General features: G+C 37.5%; 1 protein-coding gene across 7 annotated transcripts in view; it reads left to right on the top strand.

Moving 5' to 3' along the window:
• NOL4 (nucleolar protein 4) overlaps window positions 1-22768 on the top strand; it is a 426742-nt gene that overhangs the window by 102938 nt on the left and 301036 nt on the right. For 6 of the 7 annotated variants that reach the window (XR_006707305.1, XM_045457208.1, XM_045457200.1 and 3 more), the window contains 2 exons: window positions 20255-20366; window positions 21277-21389. Coding sequence is in view for 5 of the 7 variants with exons in the window: in XM_045457208.1 (XP_045313164.1) it covers window positions 20255-20366; window positions 21277-21389 (225 nt within the window). In the remaining 2 variants the exon portion in view is untranslated. Of the gene's footprint in view, window positions 1-20254; window positions 20367-21276; window positions 21390-22768 lie in introns of those variants that run through there. The other variant, XM_045457206.1, reaches the window with a different exon arrangement.

The following is a 22768-nucleotide window of genomic DNA, read 5'->3' as shown; positions in this document are numbered from 1 at the left end:
TCTTAGATGAAATATAGGGAATGTGATCCCTTGCCATGATTCTTGCTAGACACTTCCAATAAATTGGTAAACATGTTTCCAACATGTATTATTTTGCATTAACATTATGAAGATATTGTATGCATTTTGGGGTGGAAATACCAACTTTGGACATATAAGTAGCACTGAAACATCATCCATTCCCTCTTGAGAACATCCTATTTGAAGATCTTTTCCCAAGTTTATTTTTAATTTCCACATCTAAGATATTTTCACCCTTCACTAATATCATGAAGATTCTTTTTGGCATAATCTTTTACCTCCTGCTTTCTCTTAATTGAATCCTAATTAGGAAAGATTTCCATTTTATAGAGTAATAATACATCATAGAACAAAAAGAACCACTGCAATGCCAGAAAACTGTGCATATCACTCTATAATAAATTAAGTCTAATGTTAAAATTTAATATAAATGTTCAACTAACAGGGCATAAAACTAAATGCAGTTTGAAATGGAATGGTTTAGTGGTACTAGGGCCCTACACTGTTGGGTCAGTGTTTAATTCTCAAGACTAATGCTAGAATTGGCTAGTCATTGGTAGAATTAGCTAGATACCAATTGCAATTACAATGGTTCCCATTAAGTTTAAGATTTTTTTCTACTTCTAACACATTAGTCATAGCGCATGCATGATTATGTTTATTGACCTTTTTTCTCCCTTTTGCTACATGGCCAAGAAATCATACTTATACAACTAATCATTAAAGCGTTTCATATTGTTTTAATAATATTATCAATAGATTTAGTGATCATTTTATTTACTTTGCCTTTTTTGCAAATCTTTCTATGTTTTCACTCTGCAGGAAATGGTGGTCCTTTAATATTGGATTAACTTTTGAATGCTATTTGTTTTTATCTATCTGCGGTATTGTCATTCCTTGAAATATCTAGGCATTATACAACTTAACTATTATTGCAATCTGACCTGATTATAGATAAAATTGGAGGGTATGTGTCCTACTCATGAGCTCTTTTTAAAAATCCACATAAAATGACACATTTTAGGAATATGTAAAGGCTATCATAATTATTTTGTTGAGTCATTGGGGAATTCTAGTGTCTTTTAGGTCTTTGCTTTTTTTCTGCATTTTTCCTTGCATATATATGAACTATTACTGCTGCATTAAATGTATTTCCTTCCTTATATTTGACTATAGTCAACTCTTGATTATCTGTGTGAACAGAATGGAGAGGAGGAATGGCTCATTCAAATATCACTTACATTTGAATTGAAGATAAATCTTTGTACTGAAAATTGAATGTTAAGTGTGCTTAGTAATTTGGAAGTTTACTCCAAAATTAATGACGTAACATTATAAGAAATAATTGTGAGATGTCTAGTCTTCTAGTACTTAGTTCTTCCCAACTTTTGCCCACACTTTACCTTTGGAAATATGTCACTCTTCTTCAGTTATCTTTTGTCACTTGTGTTTTATCACAGGCTAAGCACAGCTGCCCTTCGAGTAATATTTCTTAAGTTAGGGTCCAATTAAAGGGTTAAATTTCAAACTCTTTCTTCTACATGTAAAATAGGAGGAACTGGTAGAAATCTGGGAACTAAGGGGAAAAGTTGGTGTTTTCAATAGAGAGAACAGTCTGCATATAAATGTGTACACACACACACACACACACGCACACACGCACAACTTGTGGTGTGATACAGTAAACCTACATGTATTATTCACATACATAGCTGCCAATAATTACATTCATTTAATTCAGAGTGGAGAACATATGCTGTAGCTAAAAAAAAAAATAGGCTAGAAGCCAGACAAACTCAGTTTCAGATTTCAAATCTAGCACTTCCTATCTGTATCAGTTTTGGCAAATTATTTACTTTTTTTTCCTCCTCCTGTTTCAAGGGTGATAACAATATGCATGGTGTGGCGAAATAAATCAGTTCATATGTGTAAAGTGCTTGGTACATGGTAAAGTTTGGAATAATATTATTTGTCCTTTATCCAATCACAACTCATGTTCCAGGTAGAAGAATAAGCAGGACGATTCCCATAGATCTGTCATTGCCTTAGTTACAATTATGGATATAATCTCCTCTGCCCGCCCTGATGCCTCTGTGTTGGGAGATAGGAATAGTAATAACTTTTCATGTATTCTTTTATGTCACATTCTAGACATCAGCATCCCTGGAAGTCCACAGAGCAAGTTTTATCTGAGGTTTCACTGGGCAGAAGGGAGGCATGAAAGCAGGCCAGGGTTTCCATGTTTAAGAGGTCTCCTGCTTCATGGAAGTTTATGAGAATTCCATTCTTTTTATTTGCTCTTTCCAAAGTTTGAGTTTGTTAAATTACTTTCAGATTAATTTTTTGGAAAAATTTTAAAACTGGCTCTCTTTAAGGAATGTGTTTTCAATATGAATTGAACATCCATTTGTAGGGATGTACTATAGAAAAATAATGTATCGTGCAGAATGTATTGTGCATTCCTACTCTGAGAATTAAAAAGGTACATCTTTATTCTGTGAGACCTAGAATACTTAACCTTAGCTTTAATTAGCATAATTTTTGTTCTCTTCTTTTTATAAATACCTATTGGTTTGGTGTTTCCACTTCTGAATAGGATATTTTAACTTGCACCAGTTTCTGATGATATGTATGTAAAATTTTCTAGAATTCTTGTCAACTTATGAGACTAATGAGAAAAATTTGTAGCCAATCTGGTGTGAAAAAATAATACTACACTAAAATTTAAGAGTTCTAAACAATTAATTTAACTACTTTTTGGCTTAGGCTACAGTTTACTCAGATACGAAATGAGGGGGCTACATTTCAGGTTTTTTCAAACTCAAAGAATAACTCCAGTGTTAATGGTGTGTATGGGGCTGTCGCTGTGCTGGAGACATAAGAGATAGTAACCAAAGTGAGTAAATTGGTTTGCACCAGAAATGTTCAAATATAGGGAATGTATCCTGCTGTTACAAAGGCAGATTGGCTGATAAGCATAGAATAGAGCTAAAATATTCCTGCTCCACTCTGATCCAGAAAATTCTTCTATAAATAATCATAATGATGATAAGAGCAATAATGAAAAGGATCTGCAGTCATTGGACTTCATATTTCCAGGAATTTAAAATAGTAATCAAAGGAGAAAGTCCATAAAATATTATCAGTGTCAGCAAAACTTCACTGCACTCCATTTTTGTTAAAAAATTTGCAGTAATCTGAACCATGTGACAAATGAGCAACTCCTTAGTTATTATGGGATTTTAAGCTGCTGTACCACACATATGGCTATACCCCAGTTGCATTTATTCTTGTTCAGAACGTGATGACTTTGCTATATATCCCTTTTGCTTATTTATGGTTTTTTCTGTATCTTTATTGTAAACATGAATAATCATGTGAAGATCAGTGTTACCTGTCTTACGGTCCTATAGTCTGAGACAGCGTTTAATAGGATTTGCTCAATCTTACTATTGAAAAAGGGGGCTACCTATGTACTTCTGTGATTAGTGCCAGAGAGGCTTTGCTCTCCAAATATTTTTCCCTTCCCTATCACAGTGCCTCAAGTTTTAGTTAGGATTTAATTTACTTGGGTTAAACCATGGCCCCTGTATCTTTTTTTTAAATTTTTTTTTTCAACGTTTATTCATTTTTGGGACAGAGAGACAGAGCATGAACGGGGGAGGGGCAGAGAGAGAGGGAGACACAGAATCAGAAACAGGCTCCAGGCTCTGAGCCATCAGCCCAGAGCCCGACGCGGGGCTCAAACTCACGGACCGCGAGATCGTGACCTGGCTGAAGTCGGACGCCTAACCGACTGCGCCACCCAGGCGCCCAGGCCCCTGTATCTTTATACAGCCTTCAAATATCCTTGAGCAAGAAAAGCTGGAGAGTAAATCAGGCTTCTAGCAGTCATCGACACTTTGTGTGATCATCTTACACATTTGCCTCTGTCGTATCTAGCTGGGTTTAACTCAACCATAGAGAAGTATACGGGATGGGAATGTGTGTTGCCCTAAATAAATGTTTTGATATCTGGCACCCCACGTAGCATAGGATCTGCTGGATTTTTGTATGAGCCCTTAGTGTGGCATTACACTTACATATAGCTTTTGAAACATGTATGATATTTACAAGTTGAGATCTCATGTCATCAAGGCAAAGATGAGAAACCTTTACAAACCTCATTTGAAAATATTTTCCAAAAAGAGGATACCATTTATTTTAATGTTTTTAGAACGTGAGAACAGTGTTTAAAAATATGTCAGAAAGGTTGGGGTGCCTGGGTGGTTCAGTCAGTTGAGCCTCCGACTCTTGATTTCAGCACAGGTCAGGATCCCAGGATGGTGGGATCCAGCCCCTTGCCAGGCTCCATGCTCACAGCGTGGATTCCCTTTCTCTCTGTCTTTCCCTCGGTGCCTCTCTCCCTACTTGCACTCTCTCTCTCTAAAAATAAAAAAAACGGAAAAAAGGGCACTTGTACGAGCACTGGGTGCTGTATGTAAGTGATGAATCACTAAATTCTACACCTAAAACTGATATTACACTGTATGTTAACTGGAATTTAGATAAAAATCTGGAGAAAGGAAAAAATTAAAAATTGATGGGAAGTATTAGATTTAAAACTCTGAAACTTAAATCGGATTTTCTAGTAAAAAGTACTATCCAATCAGGATTCACTATAATACAATAAAAAAGTGTATGCTTCTGTCTCTTCTCAATCCCTTTTACTATTTTCAATTCTCTCCTTCCCTGCCACAGATTCAAGTGCATGGGTAGGGTGTTACTGAAGCTAAGTGTTGAGGAAAATGTTCTCTGGGACCTAGAAGTTAATATGCTGATAAGCCATCTTCTTTGACTTAATGCAAAGAAATTTCAAAGCAAAGTAACATAGCAAATGAATATAGGTTCCTGCCTTGTTTATGCAGGGAACATTTTTTATTTCATTATTATAAACTACAGTGGCTTTACAAATTTTTTTTAATGTTTATTCATTTTTGAGAGGCAGAGACAGAGTGCAGTCAGGGGTGGGGCAGAGAGAGAGAGAGAGAGAGAGGCACAGAATCCGAAGCAGGTTCCAGGCTCTGAGCTATCAGCACAGAGCCCAGCATGGGGCTTGAACTCACAAACCTTGAGATCATGACCTGAGCTGAAGTTGGACACTTAACCAACTGAGCCACCCAGGCACTCCTACAGCGTCTTACATAAACAACGGTTCTGGATATCAAATAGAGATAGAAAAAAACCTTAAAATTATTCCAGCTTCAAATAATTTTGTAGACATTCTCTAATATTGAATTCAACGATGATATTATGAAATTATAACTAGTTTATCCTTGAGAGTTTATGAGTACAAAACATTTTCAATGATAGATATTTTATGCTACTTGGATAAGGTTCCTTTTTTGTTTGTTTGTTTTTGCGTTTTATGACTAGGTAGATGTTGAAATAATCACACAGTTCTTGATGAGGGGGGCACCATATCTGTTTCTCATACCACTGTGTCAAAGAAGGCACTCAGTTGTCGAAGGAATAAATTCTCCTTGTCTTTGTGAAGCCCTTGCCTTTTTGATACCAACTAAAGAGTATAAAGATGTTACTGTCACTGGGAATAATGAAATAAGATTAGCAGTGTATCCCATGGCTGTAAAGACTGTGGACTGCAGAGTCCATGTTGACCTTGAAAAGAGCCCCAGATTTATGCAACTTTGTAGGTTATGAATAGGGTAAAAAAAATATTTTAACACAAGTGCTTCTCATTTGCTTTTCAGGCAAAACTTGAATATAAGAAAACTTGATAGCTCCATTAAATAATGCTATCATCTTTGGGGTGTCTGGGTGACTCAGTCAACTAAGGGTTGGACTCTTGATTTCCGCTCAGGTCATGATCTCATGGTTCGTGGGTTCTGCCCCCGCATCAGGCTCTGCACTGATAGTGCGGGGCCTGCTTGAGATTCTCTCTCTCCCCCTCCCTTGTTCTCTCTCTCTCTCTCTCAAAATAAATAAACATAATTTTTTTAAATGATGCTGTCATCTTTGAGGCAGGATATAAACACTACTTACTTTTCCAGACATTGGTTTATTTTTATCAGATACACACTTACACCTACATATTCCACACATACACACAGATATAGTTTTAGGCAGGTGATTTCTAAGTATTGAAAACATCTATTAAATTTAAACATGGTACACATAATGTTAGATCTACTTTTATATTAGAGCAGCCATACTATTGTTGAAAACTAAAAATAATTTTCAGCCTAATAAGTCAGATGGGTAAAACATCTCAGAAGGAAAAAAAAAATCAATGGCAAGGCAATTAGAGTTATTATACAACCATTCTGAAACTGAATACTAGTGTACTGCCATTCATCAAAATTGATTTATTTCTCATATAGGTGTAGTTAAAATTATCACAGGTGGGCAGATTAATAGTGCAAATCCATTATACTCAGAAGCTGTCTTTTTGGTAGTGGAAATCGTCAAAAAGACATAAGAACTCACCGAAACCAGTTAATCATCAACTAATGTCACAAGCCCTGTCGTTAACAATTTTTGTATTAAACGATAATGTCCCAGTGAATAGATCTATTCCTTGAAAGGGAATTAACCTTTTGGAGAAACTATTAACTCTTAATGTCCAGCCTGGTAAATTGCGACTTCGGCGCACCCTTGTGGTGAAAGTGAGCCAGTGCAGCTTTACAACAGGATGATTAATGCCTACCAGCTGGTGATTCTCACTCAGATCCAGAGATTTAGGTCTTCCCTGGTGTGGTGATGGTATAACAAACAAAAATCTCCCGAGTTTCTTCGAGCATATGCATGGGTGCACCTATGTAAATACTTACATAAGTATTTAAAAGGGATAAACTATAACAGGAAGAAGAGACAGGATGTGGATGACTAGGATGAGGTAGTAGAGAGAAAATGGTTCCCGTTTTGATGTCAACCAGACTTGTTTTGTTCTTACTTATTTTTATTTTTTTCTCTACTGTGAATAATGCTGCTCTAAGCATTTGTGTCAAGTTTTTTTGTTTGTTTTTGAGAGAGAGAGAGAGAGAGAGAGAGAGAGAGAGAGACAAAGCATGAGTGGGGAGGGGCAGAGAGCTAGGGAGACACATGATCCAAAGCAGGCTCCAGGCTCTGAGCTGTCAGCACAGAGCCCTACCTGGGCTCGAACTCACAGACTGTGAGATCAAGACCTGAGTGGAAGTCGGATGCGTAACCAACTGAGCCACCCCGGCTAAATCCCAGATTAGGTAACAAATTGGACTTGTATTATGTGAAGGATTTTTTTTTTTTTTTTTGAGGCTCAGAAATAATATATGTAAAAATTTTAACAGTAGTTCCTTCAAACATGATATTATATTGAAGGGAATGGAAACTTGTTTTTTTTTTTTTATGTGGAGTTTTTGTGGGGTGACAGATTCTATAAACAGCTTCTTTAAAAACTTATTTATTGGGGCACCTGGGTGGCGCAGTCGGTTAAGCGTCCGACTTCAGCCAGGTCACGATCTCGCGGTCCGTGAGTTCGAGCCCCGCGTCGGGCTCTGGGCTGATGGCTCAGAGCCTGGAACCTGTTTCCGATTCTGTGTCTCCCTCTCTCTCTGCCCCTCCCCTGTTCATGCTCTGTCTCTCTCTGTCCCAAAAATAAATAAACGTTGAAAAAAAAATTAAAAAAAAAATCTTATTTATTTATTTATTTAATTTATTGATAGAATGCAAGTGAGTGAGGCAGAGAGAGAGAGAGGGAGGGAGAGAGAATCCCACCAGGTGCAGAGAGAGAGAGAGAGAGAGGGAAATAGAGTGTGGAGTCTGGAGCCGGGCTCCAGCTCACGTGAAGCGGGGCTCCAGTTCACACGATGCAGGCTCAAACTCATGAACCATGAGATGGTGACCTGAGCCGAAATGTGATGCCTGACTGACAGAGTCAAACAGGTGCCTCTACGTAGCTTCTTACTAACTAGATTTTGAAAGATCTCTTTCTTTGTATCGTCTGTGCTCCTCTTTGGCCTATGGATAACACTCACCCATGTCTTTCATGCTTGACCCTCCCAGAATTGAGATTATGATTCATTGGCTTTATCAGAAACAGGTGTCCTTTCCTGATAGGTAAAAAAGAGACCAGCCTTCACCTATTCCTTGTCTGTTCACCTGCCCTTCTCCTCCCCAGCCCCCTCTTTTTTCCGGGGAAGTCCTCTCCAGTCAGTACATGGCACAGCTGTACTCTACTCCTTGGCTACAGTAATGGGAAAGGAGGTGAATCCCAGAAGAAACTGACTTAGCTGCCACTTTTGAGAATTAGGAACTTTGACCAAGAAATCTCTCTCTTGGTATGCTTTTTCTCTAAGTAGAGAACAGGTAAACATGGTATCTTTGACCTATGTGTCCGTTAGTTGTATCATTATCTGTATAATCTAAGACAACATTTCTCAGTCTGGCTCTGTAGGTCTTTCGGCGGGCAGTGGGCTTTGTCCAAATACTCCAAGCCATTTAATATCCTTCACCCCTGAATGTTATGTTCCAACAACACAAGCCCGGCTTCCTGTGAGAATCAGAATGCATCCCTATTCTGTATTTCTGGTCACCTCTATAGCACAGTAAACACACCAAGTTGAGAGACGTTTTCTTTTTTTTAAAAAAATTCTTTAATGTTTATTTATTTTAGAGAGAGAGACAGAGCAAGAGTGGGGGAGGGCAGAGAGAGAGAGAGGGAGACACAGAATCTGAAGCAGGCTCCAGGCTTAGAGCTGTCAGCACAGAGCCCGACGTGGGGCTCGAACTCACGTAACCATGAGATCATGACCTGAGCTGAAGTTGGACGGTTAACCAACTGAGCCACCCAGGCGCCCCGAGAGACATTTTCTGAAGGACACCATGTGGCCAGTTCTCTACTTAGTATCTTAGAAAATTGTTATTATTTGCCGGTTGTTGAGCAGTTCAAGAATTCAGACTATGATTTCTGCATCCGTGGCACATAGTTATCCTCTCATGACTGTGCACTTTGCCTGCACAGATCTTTGAGGGTTCTGTAACTTACTGGACTCCTGAGTAGTGAAGTCTAACCTTCTCCATTTATTCCCATTTCCCCTAAGGTGCCTAAATCTTGCCTGCTTTAAGTACCTGTGGCAGTGGTATTCTTAGGTACCTATTTCAAAGGAAACACTGCTTCCCCATTGACCAGCGAACGTAGTAGTAAAGGTAAAGTTTAACAGAGGGGATTGCAGTCAGAACCAAGGGAGAGCTTGAATGTGCTGATGAATTCTAGACCAGGAAGTTTGAATTCTTTTTTTTTTAATGTTTTTTTTTTTGTTTGTTTGTTTTTGAGAGAAAGCATGAGTGGGGGAAGGACAGAGAAAGAGGGGGACAGAGGATCCAAAGAAGGTTCTGAGTTGACAACAGCAAGCCAGATGTGGGCCTCAAGCTCACAAACTGTGAGATCATGACCAAGCACCCTGGAAAGTTGAATTCTAACTGGTCTTTCCTAACCCCAGTAAATGCACTAATATTTCATATTATAAACACTTTTCAGAAAAAATCAAGAGAGGAAGTAAATTCTCCACAATTCCCATGTGTGTAATTGTGTGTTTTAATGTAGCTGTTCGTACTGCAAGTAATTATATAAGCATTTGCTTTGCTGAGTCATTTTATTTACATGCAATATTTAGGGATTCTCTTTATTTTACTATTAGGAAATGTGCATGAAGAAAAACTTTTCACTGCCCATCTGCTCATTTTTTTCCATCTAATATAAGAATTCTCTGTTACGACAATCTGTTCCTTAACAGGCAAATATTCTGACATGAGAAGTGACAAAGATAGCATTCACAACTTTAGAGATCTATCGCCAGTTGCTTATCTCTCTTTTTGATGGTGTCTCATTGGCTCAATTGATGATAACTATTTTAATTATTGTAAAAAATACAGCTCCAAATTAAAGATGTGCATCATTATAAGAGAGAGAAAACAGAAAGACAATAAGGTTCTTTTTTCACAAAGCAATACAGCGAAGTTTGAACGGCAATCAATGAAGCAAAAACTGTTTCCAGGAAAAGTTAATGAATTATAATTAAATCACATGCTACTTCTTGTTTGCCTATGCCTTGATCTCCTAGTGTGTGATGTTGTAGTGCCTCATTCATGTGCTTTGCCCTGGAATGCTGTTCCCTCTCTGCTTACCTCCTCCATTCACATCAGGTGGCGGTTTTCTGTGCTTCTGCCCAAGCTGAGTGTCTTTGCCCTTCGCCTCTCATTCTAGCATCTCCCTGTCCCTGGAGGACACTGACTTCTGCCACTGTTCTGCCTTCACCATTCATTCCCCTCATACTACATCCGATTTATTTGCTTCTGGTTTTCAGATCACTTTGAGCTGTCTACAGTTTGACCTGAACTGTCTACAAATATCCCTGCCTGCATTAGGCCTCCTTTGGATTTTCCAGCCTTCATTTTTAAATTTGACCGCCTATGCAGCATCTTCTCTCAACCCCATAACAAAAATCTTTGCATTGACAGACTGCATTCTTCTGCTTCAGACCCATCGTTTGCATTACCTATCACAACCCCTTAGTGAGTTATCAAGTCAATTTAGTGGGTTGTAAATCCTTTAAAAGGATAAAATGGAAGGAAACAGAAATGATCAGTTTTAATTTATAAATGTGTATATGTGCTAGCTTATCATATAAACTATATTTGCACTTGTGCTGTTGGTCTTGAAAGTTGGAAAGCATCACTTTATTTTTTTTTTTTTTAATTTTTTTTTTCAACGTTTATTTATTTTCGGGACAGAGAGAGAGCATGAATGGGGGAGGGGCAGAGAGAGAGGGAGACACAGAATCGGAAGCAGGCTCCAGGCTCTGAGCCATCAGCCCAGAGCCCGACGTGGGGCTCGAACTCACGGACCGCGAGATCGTGACCTGAGCTGAAGTCGGACGCTCAACCGACTGAGCCACCCAGGCGCCCCAGCATCACTTTAAATGGGGACTGTGATTTCAAATTGCCTCCATACTTTCCAGTAATCACTTCCACTCCCCTTGGCTCTCACTTCAGCTCTTGGTACATTCTTATATTTTCCTGACGTAACAATTTGTTTCAAATTTAAAATCACTTCAGGCTCTAACCCATATTTTCACTCATCTTAGATAAATGTATCCTGTGAGATTACCAGATTTAATGAATAAGACAGAGGATGCCCAGTTATATTTGAATTTCAGATACACACTAATTTTTAATATGTTTGTCCCAGTATTGCCTGTTTATGTGGGATTTATATTTAGCTGGGCATGCTGTGTTTTATCCACTATCATTAATCCCATTTAAAAATCAACACTAGACCCTAAGGGTGGAAAAAATTGTGGTGCCTCCCCCATCTGTAATTAAAAATAAAAACAGTCATAAGCCCCAAATACGTGTAAGGATGATCTGAATTTGCCATGTTACACTCAGTTGCTTTTTTTTTTTTTTTTTTTTTTTGATTAGAAATTAAATTCCTCCAGTTGTGAAAAATAATGAAGTAAAACAATCCTAAAACTCAGCACTGGATGTTCCTTTCTGGGCCGTTCCATCCCCCTCAACTAAATGAAAAAAGCAAGGGGAGCTGGTGAATGATCCAAGAAGAAAGAAAATGATCAGACAAGAAAGAGGGGAAAGGAAAAGTGGACCATGCTGTGACTGAAAATAGCAAATGATAATAGCACCAGAGTCGTAGCAAATCAAGCAATAGTGCAGGATTTATGGGAACTCAAACAAAACAAGAGATTCCTGTCGGGGAGCAGTGGTGACTTTGGGGATGGAGTGCAAATGCAGCTTCAGCTGGTTTCGGTATTGGAGACATTATTAAGGTGCGGGGATTCAGTTGGTTGTTTAACAGGCATTTAGGGGTCAGACAGATACAACCTAGCACCAAATGTTTCTAAACAGTACTGAGGGTTTTGAGGCAAAAATTGTTGAGGTCCAGAGTGAATGCAGTTTTGATGTAGGTAAATGCCTACAAGCCAAATGCCTGGCTTGCAGTCTATTTGAATCTTACCACACATGTACTTTTTTACCTAAGAGCATTTATGTTGAGTCCTGTTGAAAGCATTTTTCAGGATGACTTGAGAATGAATCAAATAGTTACTAATAGGTGACTCCAATAATTTGATATATCCAGGCACATTAGTGGTGTAGAACCAGATGTAGAAGTATTCAGGGATAAGTTTACTCTCTGTGGATTTTGGTAGGTATTTGTTGAATAAGTAAATGTTTAGGTGAAAGGTGAAAGATGTCTTCATCTTTGTTTTTTCTTTTTTTTGAGAGAGAGTGTGAGCGCGGGAGAGAGGCAGAGGGGGAGAGAGAGAGAGAGAGAGAGAGAGAGAGAGAGAGAGAGAATGAATGTTAAACAAGCTCTATGTTCAGTGTGGAGCCCAGTGTGGGGCTCGATCCCATGACCCTGGGTTCATGACCTGAGCCAAAATGATGAGTCAGATGCTTAACTGACTGAGTCCCCTATGTGCCCCATAAATGTCTTCATCTTTGGAAGACAGCTTCCATATGCACCTCTGCAAATTAATAATTATCTCTGTGGAAGTGCAGTGATGCTCCTGCTGATCTTTTCTCATGCATAAAATGGGTAAAAGAGAATCCATATAAATATAAGAGCAAACCACTGGCTGGACATTTCAATTTCACAATACATGTAGAAAAATGTCTGAGCCAGGTGTTAGAGCATTTGCAGGATTTTTTTCTTTTCTTTTCTTTCTTTTTTTTAGCCTTAATTCCTTCCTTTCAAATGTGTTCAAAGATACACAATGTGTAAAGTAGATAAAGGCAGGGTAGCCCTTGTTGAATAGAAGATATTACCCCGAACTAAGGCTTCCCTTCTCCCAAAAGAGGTGTGCTGCTATTTCTTTATGAATCAGGACATATGGGGTCTTTAATAGCATTTAGAGGTATAGGCTTTATTAAATTCTGTTTCAATTTTATTTTTGGAAAATTTTATTTATTTCGAGAGAGAGAGGGAGAGAGAGAAAGAGACAGAGCGTGCGCACATGAGCAGGGGAGGGGCAGAGGAAGAGGGAGAGAGAGAATTCCAAGAAGGTTCCATGCTCAGCGCAGAGCCCACTGTGGGGTTTGATCTCATTGCTGTGAGTGAGATCGTGACCTGAGCTGAGATCAAGAGTCAGACGCTTAACCGACTGAGCCACCTGGGCAGGCCTAAATGTTACTACTTTTTAAAACTGCAGTTTCTATAGTTGTATTATCCATTTCTATACACTGCAGGTGGTTTGTGATAGAGGAGCACAGTATTAAATATCACAATACCAAATATAGCAAGGTAAACAAATTTCACTAGGAGAATACTTCTAATTTATTTTGTGTTCAGAATCTCAAGAGTGTTCATAAGAGAAGATAGCAAAAGTTTATCTCCGAGGGCAAATTCTTCCACAAGTTACTGCATGGTATTCAGCAACAGACATGGTTTTAATTCCAGTAAAATAAAAGTATTATTGCCATTCTCTAAATTCATTTTACAAAAAAGGCAAAAGTAATTTTAAAAATAGTATGATTAGACCAGTTTTATTTCCTTAGAGACTCAGTATCTCAAGTGGAGCACACTATACTGAGACATCGAGATGAGGAGTAATGTAACTTACGATGAAATTCAGCACTTGCCTACCAGTTTTCCAAATTACTGATATTTAGTAACATTAATTCTGGTTTGTTTTGTTTGGGAAAACCTTACTGAACCTAGGACAAAATGGCGTGATTTTGGTGGATAAATCTTTTGACGTTAGCTGTTTTGTTTTGCTTTAAGAAGTGTTTGCTAATGCCCATGATTTCCCAGCATCATGTAGTGTCTCCGTTTCAGCTCACGTGGCAGGCTTGAATCTTAAGCCAAGAATGCCTTCTCCACTGGTGAATTTCCTTCAACAATTAGAATTCTTACTCCTTTGGAAATAGGCTACTCATACTCCTTCTCGTACATTCTATTAAAAGCAGAAGCCCTATGCATTTTGTTCCCGGCTGTTAAATGTGACAGCATTGTCTCGAAGCCGTCACTTTAGCCATGGGTCCTGCTGAACAGCATATTGTTCATTTCCTCCAGGTGGAGCTCTCCGTCGTTACTGCACAGTCTGATGTGTTTCTTGTGGAACTTTGTAACCTGAGCCAAGGTACAGAGAATTGGACTGCCCCTTGTATTCAGAATGTCACCTCAAACCAGTTACAGCATCTTAATATTACAAAGAACCGCACACTGGGGGACATGATAAATATTTCAGCATATTAGCCTATGCAGTGACATTAATATTCCAACTCTTTATGGATGAGACAGTCTCTCTCTATTTCTTTTTGAATGCTAATAAGCAGGAGAGGCTATATATACAGTGATTAAAAGGATCGTCTCTGAAACCAGATTGTCACCTGAATCCTGTCTCTTTACTTGTTTGACAAGTTGTACAACCTCTCTGGAGCTTAGTTTCCTCATCTTCTAAACAGAGATGACGGTGGTAATGACAGTAATCTCTTCCTGGGATCGTTGTGAGGATTAAAGTGTAAAATCCATGTAAAATCCTTACTTAGCATAACCAGTGTTTAAGGACTCAATTCATGGAAAACTTAAATGCACACGTATTGTTCAGGAAACATTTCCTTTTGTGTAAAACAACAACAGTGAGTTATAGTTGGCGTACATTGAATGATATCTTAATTTTGAGAATTGTCCACTCTACAATTTCAGGAACCAGAGTATTGCGGATATATGTACAAACTGAGGACATTTAGAGCATTTTTCTACTGAAAATGTTCAGAAATTAAACGGTTAAAATTAGAGAAGAAGAGGCTTGGGACCGAGGAAAAGAGACATAGAACAAAGAGCCCTGTTTTAAAATCCTTCTCTGTTAGCCATGTTGCTGTCACAATTTTATGGCTCGCGTTAATGAGCTGAACTTGCATCCTATAACCGTGAGACACACAGTCTCAGAAACAACAGCAAAGCAGCAATATATTACAGTGTTTTGATTAACTTCTTCCATTTTTCCAACTCGATGTTACTTCAAGTATTCAGATCTAGGTAGGAAAGATTTACTTCTGAAGACAAAGCTCTGCTCATCAAAAGTAAATGTAAGAGAACTTTAGGAATTATATATACTATTGAATTTGTAAGATAACATTTGCAAATCAATTTAACTACAGTTGGTGTTTTAAGTTTTTTTTTTTTTTTTTAAATTAAATTTTTACTAGAGAGCATGAGCCAGGAGAGAGGAGCAGAGGGAAAGAGAAGGAGAATCTTAAGCAGGCTCCACACCTAGCATGGAGTCCGATGCAGGGGTCGATTCCACAATCCTGGGATTATGACCTGAGCTGAAATCAAGAGTCGATGCTCAACGGACTGAGCTACCAAGGCACTCCTATTTCAGTTCTTTTGGATAGCTGACATTTTGACCTTAACTGAGCTGTGCTGAGAGGAAGCCAGAATTTGGCTTTATAGTTGTAAGGTTTTGAAAAAATGTGGTTTCTTCTTTCTTCAGAGTGGCAGGGACATTGGCAAAGTAAAATGCCCATCCTCTTTTCAATCATAAAATTTGCCAGTAAACTTTTCAGAAATGTGTCCCAGATTTTTTTTTTTTTTTTTTCTGTTGTTGTTTTAACCCACAAGTGGAAGATTGGTAGCAGTGCCCGTTATGGCCCTGGATCATTAGGCCTTCATCGGGTGGATCTGTTTATCGTTAGATTACTAACGTCATACTATCTTTGCTATAGAGGCCGAGTTTATTGTATAATCCATCAAAAGATGCCTCAGTTCAATTATTTTTATGTAGAAGTATTACCATATTTTTTGTTGTTGTTGTTGGGAGAGGTTATTTCTATCCCTGATGTGTGATAATTTGGTTCATGATATTCTGCATTGTTGACCAAGTCCAGTTTTAATGGACTTAGAATGTAATATTTTCATTGTAAAAACAGTATTAATAATGTCCAATACAGAGAAGAATTAAGGTCTTTAGAAGGGGTAAGTAATGAAAAAATACGTTGTGCCCCAACATTCCCACCCCGGAACCACAAACTTAAGAGGGGTAACAACAAATCTTCAGCCGTACCTCAAGTTTAAGGACGTTTCACAAGTGCTGACTTTGTCCTGTGAGACACTTTGAAATCTACAATTAAAAAAAAATCTATTTCAATGTTTCTGCTTTCTTTGGACCCTGAGCATTTGTCTGTCTGTCAGATAAGCTCATCAAGGTCCGTTCAATTCATAGAGATAGACCAGGATTTGGGAGACCAGGATTTGGGAGACCCAAAGCCCTCTGCTTTGTCCTTTGTTGCATAACAATGACAACTCATTTCATCTCTTTATGCCAGTCAATCCACTTATCAAAAAACTACTGTGAAATCTGTTTAGTTACCATCTAACGTAATGATTGCAAAAAGTCAATGAAAAATACAAAGCATTACATAAATCTAAGAAAACAAGTCTGGATTCATAGGAAAAACATCTTCTGAGGAAGAGATGCCTCACAGTAGTTTACACGAAAAATGATGTTTGGTATTACTTCGTAAGTTTCAGCGTGGCTAGGTTCTAGGCCTTCCTTTGGATGTTAATTTCTAGTATAAGCAGTATATGTGGTTTGTCATAAGGCAGTTGTCCTTTTAGTGTTCACTGCAGAGAGAGCAAGACTAATATCCATTCACGTTACGTTTTGCTTCTTATTACCAAAAAGATGCAGTGTTTCCTCATGGAAAAATTCAAAGTAAATATTCTCTATCATTCCAAAATATATATATATATAATTCTAAGAATACATTTTCAAATGACATGTCATCCTCATCAGTGTTCTAGAAAATGTTCCATACTCTATTCAAAGTTCAATTTCTATCCTAGAAACAAGTAAGTGATTAGATTTGAAGAGTGGGTCAAGGAAATAGACATTTATGAATGATTATAGCATTTCATATAATTAATTATAGTATTAGAATGGTATTTCAAGTGTCTGAATCAAAATATTTTTTTCAATTTTCGTCCCTTCGAAGTTTTATTTGCAACTACTATTACATACTGCATGAAGGATGTTAGGACTTTGATGAATGGAGAGCCTAGAAGAACACATCCGTGTGTTTTATCACCATTTATGAATACCTATTTAAAGTTGGTTTAGCATTTCCAACATTCACTCCCAGCAAATGGAAACAGGGCCTTTCATTAGAGAAGGAGCCATAAGGGCATTTTGCCCCTGCCTCAATTTCTAAAGAGGCTTTCAGTGTTATCTCTAAATGGGGTTACAAGAAGATACTGACAGGATCAAAAGACAGGGCTTTAAATATGAAATGTATTTATTCAAATGTACTGTAATTTAAGAGCTTTTTAAGAGTATTTCTTCATTTTTACAAATATCCTAAGAACTTCAGCCATGAAGGTTGCCTAGGATCCTTAATTTCAAAGAGGCCTGGGAGGAAAAATTCTAGATAAGGAAAAAGAAATTATTTTCCTTCTTCACCTCCATGGCAGGAGAAATATCATTTCAGAAATAAGTGTAAGATGTGAAGAATCTGTTCTGAGGGTCTTTTCTCCTTGGGCTCAGGAAGACTCCGAGGTCTGTGAGCCCCAGTGAGCATGAGGTGGGGAAAAAAGATTCAAGGAGAGTGGGATGCCTTGGCTGGTCTCCCCATAAAGTGGATTCTGAACACCAAGAAAAGTACCCCCAAATAAATGCTTTTATCCACTGATATAACATGTGGTGACATGGCAAGTGCTGTGCCAGCATAATACCACAGAGAATGATGTGATAAAATACTTGCTAAAATTTCCTTTCTAAGATACAAAGCAGGATTTTATATTTTTTTCCATGCCCACATGTACACATGAACACAAACATATTTGTGACCATTACAGTTACTCATTTCTCAGAGTTAAACTATTAAAAGAAATGTAATGTGATTAATTACAGAATTAAACTATTAAAAGGAATGTAATGTGATTAATAATGATTCTAAAACAATTGGTTTGGAGCTAAGTAATGCCAGGACAAGTAATATGATTGGGCCAGGTCAATGATAAATCCATCTAGAAGGGATTCCTACACAAGCGCCTTATTAGCATTGGGAAATGGGAAGATTGTGGAGAGCATCAGGATGCTGGAAGCAAACACAGGGTGTCTTCAACTCCACATTTACTCATCAGTTTTTCAATGGAAGGTTTGCCTTTTATATAAGTAGATAGGGTTGTAATAGAAATCCTCTGAAAATCAGTAGAACATGCTACTCAAATCCTATTTGTTGAAGAATTTACTGGACAGCCCCATTAGTTCCAATGGACTATAACTTCATGTGAGTTAAAATATTAGGGCCAGGCATGCATCGTGGACATTTGTTTGTAACTTCTGAATTACTTTAACATAGGTTTTTGGAGTGTCAGAAAAACGATCTCCAATCAGATTAATAAATCAGGCAAAGGTGTGAGTTCCTTCTATAAAACAGATGAGTAATAATCAAATGTGTTTGTGTGTGTGTGTGTGTGTGTGTGTGTGTGTGTGTGTGTGTGTGTAGTTAGGAAAATAGCATAAGAGAAAGGGAATGAGAATTTAATTTGTGTATGTATTTCCTTATTCAATAACTAATATAAAATAGTTTGATGGGGGGCACCTGGGGGGACTCAGTCGGTTGAGTGTCCAACTCTTGGTTTTGGCTTAGGTCATGATTCCAGGGTCGTGGGATAAAGCCCCACATTAGGCTCCACACTCAGTGGAGTTCTTCCCCTCTGCCTCTCTTCCCCACTCGTGCTTGCTCTCTCTCTCTCTCTCTAAAAATATAACATAAATAAAATAGCTTGATGAAATACTTTCAAGTTGTTCTGTTTATTTTTCTCTCAAAATTCTTTGTACAGTATGAAGTATTTTTTTTTAAACTGGACAACATCTGAATTTACAAATGATAATAAATTAAAAACCCTAGTAAAGTTGAATTTTAATTACCTGTATATGGATCATCCATGATAGACTTTAATTGTGGACCTGTGCCTTCTCTTTGGTATTCTTGTGGCTTTTTTGCCCTGATCTAGGCTAAGTGGTACAAACTGATTTTATTATTAAATGCAAGGCAAAGTTTGCTTTATAATTTTGGATTTTAGTGCATGGGATTTCTTCAATGTTGTGCTCTTTCTACAGCATGAATAAGTAAAATTTGACCCCATCATCACTAACAGAATTGGTGTAGAATTGTACTCAATTATACACAAGGTGCATATTTCCTTTCTACAAGCTTCAAGTGTGGTAGTGTTCATAACAGCTGTACATACACCTGAGAAATTTTCTTTGGCATTTATGTCTCACTTACAACTCAACTTGTTTGTTCTTCTTCTTTCTGGTGTATTTCATGTACCAGTGTTAGTGCTATGGTGGAAGATTGATGCCCTGCATCACACTTCTGAGTAGCACTGTCCGAGTCAGTGTCCGCTTTTATTTAGAGCTATTTAACAATCTGTCAGCTTCACTTAAGTTATTGGCTTTGATGAGAGAAATACCTTGGATTTTGAAAAATTAGTATTTTAAAAATGACTGATAGGAGTATTGATTTCTAATGGGATCTAGATCATGATTCTGATAATAGAAGCTCTATAGAGTGTACTGGAGAAGCTTGCTCTGATAATCAGCCTGAGCTTTTGTGGACATAAATTTTGAAACACTGACGTAAAATAACAAATAAGTGGCCAAAATGCATTTCCAGGTGTGTCATTTTCTGTGGAAGGGATGATTCACTGTAGCAAATATATACATGAGTTCTCTTAGAATTTTCTGTTATTTTGACTTAAAATGTTTTAAAAAGCCATACTGAAGAAATGCTCACTAATGCAAAACCCAAAGTTTAGTGTTTCTTAGTTGGGGCTAAATTTTTAAAAATATATGTAAATTGGATAAAACTTTGATGGTGCTAGCAGTAAGTTTAAAAAACAATGTTGGCAATTTTTCATAGGAAAATTCACTAGAATATCTGCACACTGTGATTACGTTTCCTAAAAGAAATGCAGAAACCTAAACAGATATCCATCCAGATGTGGGTGATGTTTTGTTCTCCACATCACATTATTAGCTATTACTAAGAGACATGCAATCAAGTTGGATAGATATTTCTTGAAATGATGCATGGTACGCAGTGCATGCTTTCATTGTGCTTCCTGCCATTATGGAATAATGCGTCTTACTGGGAAATACAGTGATCATTTCTGTTGACTCATGTGCAGTCAGCTTATATAATAACACCTCTATTTTGTGAATCATTTCAGATTTCAGAGAGCTATGCCTTCTTACCAAGAGAAGCGGTGACACGGTTTCTAATGAGCTGCTCAGAGTGCCAGAAAAGAATGCATTTAAACCCAGATGGAACAGATCACAAAGGTAGCTGTGGTGTCAAATAGTGAGACTTAAAGTCATTTTACTCGTAATGGCAGTTTATATCCGACATCTTTATACACATGTGGTAGACTGAAATAGTTCAACAAGTCCGATCGTCTCGTTGATTCAATCCAGAGGCAGTCAATTTTGAATATCCACTTACAGAGTAATTCTGTGCCCATTCTCAGAAGAAAGGTGGTTTTGACTGTGGCAAATAACTTTTTTCCCTATAATAATATTTTAATTTTCACATATCATGTGTATTTCATGGGATGTTAAACATAGTTAGCAAGGAACCTGATGTTCCATCAATCTCCTTTTAAATCTACCAGTTCCTTATTTCTAAAAGTGAAGAGTACAGTATGGAGCTCCTCTGCTGAAAATTTTTACATGAAAGTTATAATTTGACTTTAGTTCTCATTGAAAATTACTTATATGATTTTCCTAATCGGTGAGTTTCTCTGAGAGTTTAAAATAATCTCAAAGAGACATTTAGATTAGTTCATTCCCGTGTGTTGGGGGATGAACAGACATAGAAGAAAAAGATGAAAGGAAAAAATGCGCAAATTTCCTTTTTTACTCAAGTAGCACATAGGAACTGTAGGTGTGCAGCAAAGGAGAAAAATACAAAACTACCAATGATCGTGTTTAATCACTGTATTGGGTTCACCCTTTGCTGCCAGGGTATCAAAAAGCTTTCCCGTAGTTAGAAATAACTAGTTTATCCATAGAGTTAGTTTGTCCCATGTACCTTTGTATGGTTACCTTTTCCTACCATCCATCTGTAATGCTACCAACCTCCTAAAGACTTGGTATCTAGAACCAGATTTCAATTTTAACAACGTGGGTCGCTCTGAAATTACAGGTAGAATGCAGTATCACTTTCACACCCATTAAAAATGTTTTATTGCAGATAACGGAAAACCTCCGACTTTGGTGACCAGCATGATTGACTACAACATGCCAATTACCATGGCCTACATGAAGCACATGAAGTTGCAGCTGCTGAACTCACAGCAAGATGAGGTAAAATGGAAATACCGACTTCCGAGTCGGAATGAAGTTTGATAACCATGACTATCGTATTAAGCGTGATGGCATTTTGAAGATGGTAATTTACTCTTTAATGAAAGGAATGTTACTGGCATTGCACAGTTGGAAAAAACAGGCAGAAACTTCTAGTCCCCGACAGAGAGTCCCTGTCTCAACACATCTACCTTAGTGCTGGGTGGGAATGTGTTCCTTCCCAAGAAAGCTTCTTTTTCCTTAATGGACCACCATCAAGCTAGCCTTGGTAAAGTGCTAGAAAGTTCAGGGGAAAGTATCCCAAATGAGTGAGTATCCAAGGAAAGTGTCCAGTAGTATTCAGGCTATTTTCCCTGGAAATCACAAAAGTCAATTTAATGGGCATTTCAAGTATAATCATTTCTCCACCATCTAAATCTTTTGTATGTTTTAAAGGTTTTTTTTTTTTCCATTATTGTCTATACCAGTGTGTATTTTCTAGAGATAATTTGTTGTGATTCTTCCTAATTAGGGGTATTTTGATGTTTCAAATTATCCTGTTTAATTTGTAGAGTAGAATCGAGATGTGCGCTTGCTGGCATGTATTAGACACAAATGCACACTTGTTGAATATTCTTTAGGATACTAATTAAGTGTTCAGTTTGGTGGCAGTATCTCGAAGATAGGGACCAAGTTATACATATTCCGCCACCAAAACTTGTAGCAGTAGGGGCTTAGGAAATCCTTGTTAACTAGTCAGTTAACAAGCCATTAATCAATAGGCACATTCAGATGATCAGTATTAGGAGTGGTTTCTCAGGCTAATACATACAGTCCTTCTTGAAATTTCTCAATAACAGGAAATGTGGTTAAATATTTATTTTTCAAATATAACGTTATTTGGCAAAGTGTTATAAAATTCACTTTGTTGAGCTTACTTTATTTAATGAAACTCATATTTTTTGTTTTCCTCTTTATTTGAGCAGGTTTAATCTTAAAACTATATTATAAAATTGTTTTATCTCAAAAAACCATTGAGAGTACACTTTGTGAGAAGATCTGTATTTGTACAGTGGCAGACGTGGATTTCATATTATCAGATGGCTACATATAAATGATTAAGTAAATAGTAATAAAATCTTTGGGTTAAAGATACAGAAGACAACTAAAAAAATACTAATGTCTATCCATCCGGGAGAATGGAAAGTTATTCTCCTGATTTATTATATAATTGGAAAAAAAATTAAACCTCATAAACTAGTTGGAGCTGTCAAATTATTTGTAGGAAGCTCATTTAGATGTTGGTACATTTATTTCTAGGCTAAAAAGTAAGAAAATCAACTCTGTGCCAACAGTACAGCCCACATATGCCGAATCCTTCTGGCTTCTAAAACATCATA

This window comes from Leopardus geoffroyi, chromosome D3 (assembly GCF_018350155.1).
Source record: "Leopardus geoffroyi isolate Oge1 chromosome D3, O.geoffroyi_Oge1_pat1.0, whole genome shotgun sequence".
Taxonomy (NCBI): domain Eukaryota; kingdom Metazoa; phylum Chordata; class Mammalia; order Carnivora; family Felidae; genus Leopardus; species Leopardus geoffroyi.
Note: the sequence above shows the minus strand (reverse complement) of the source record. Positions and strands in the feature narration are given on the sequence as shown.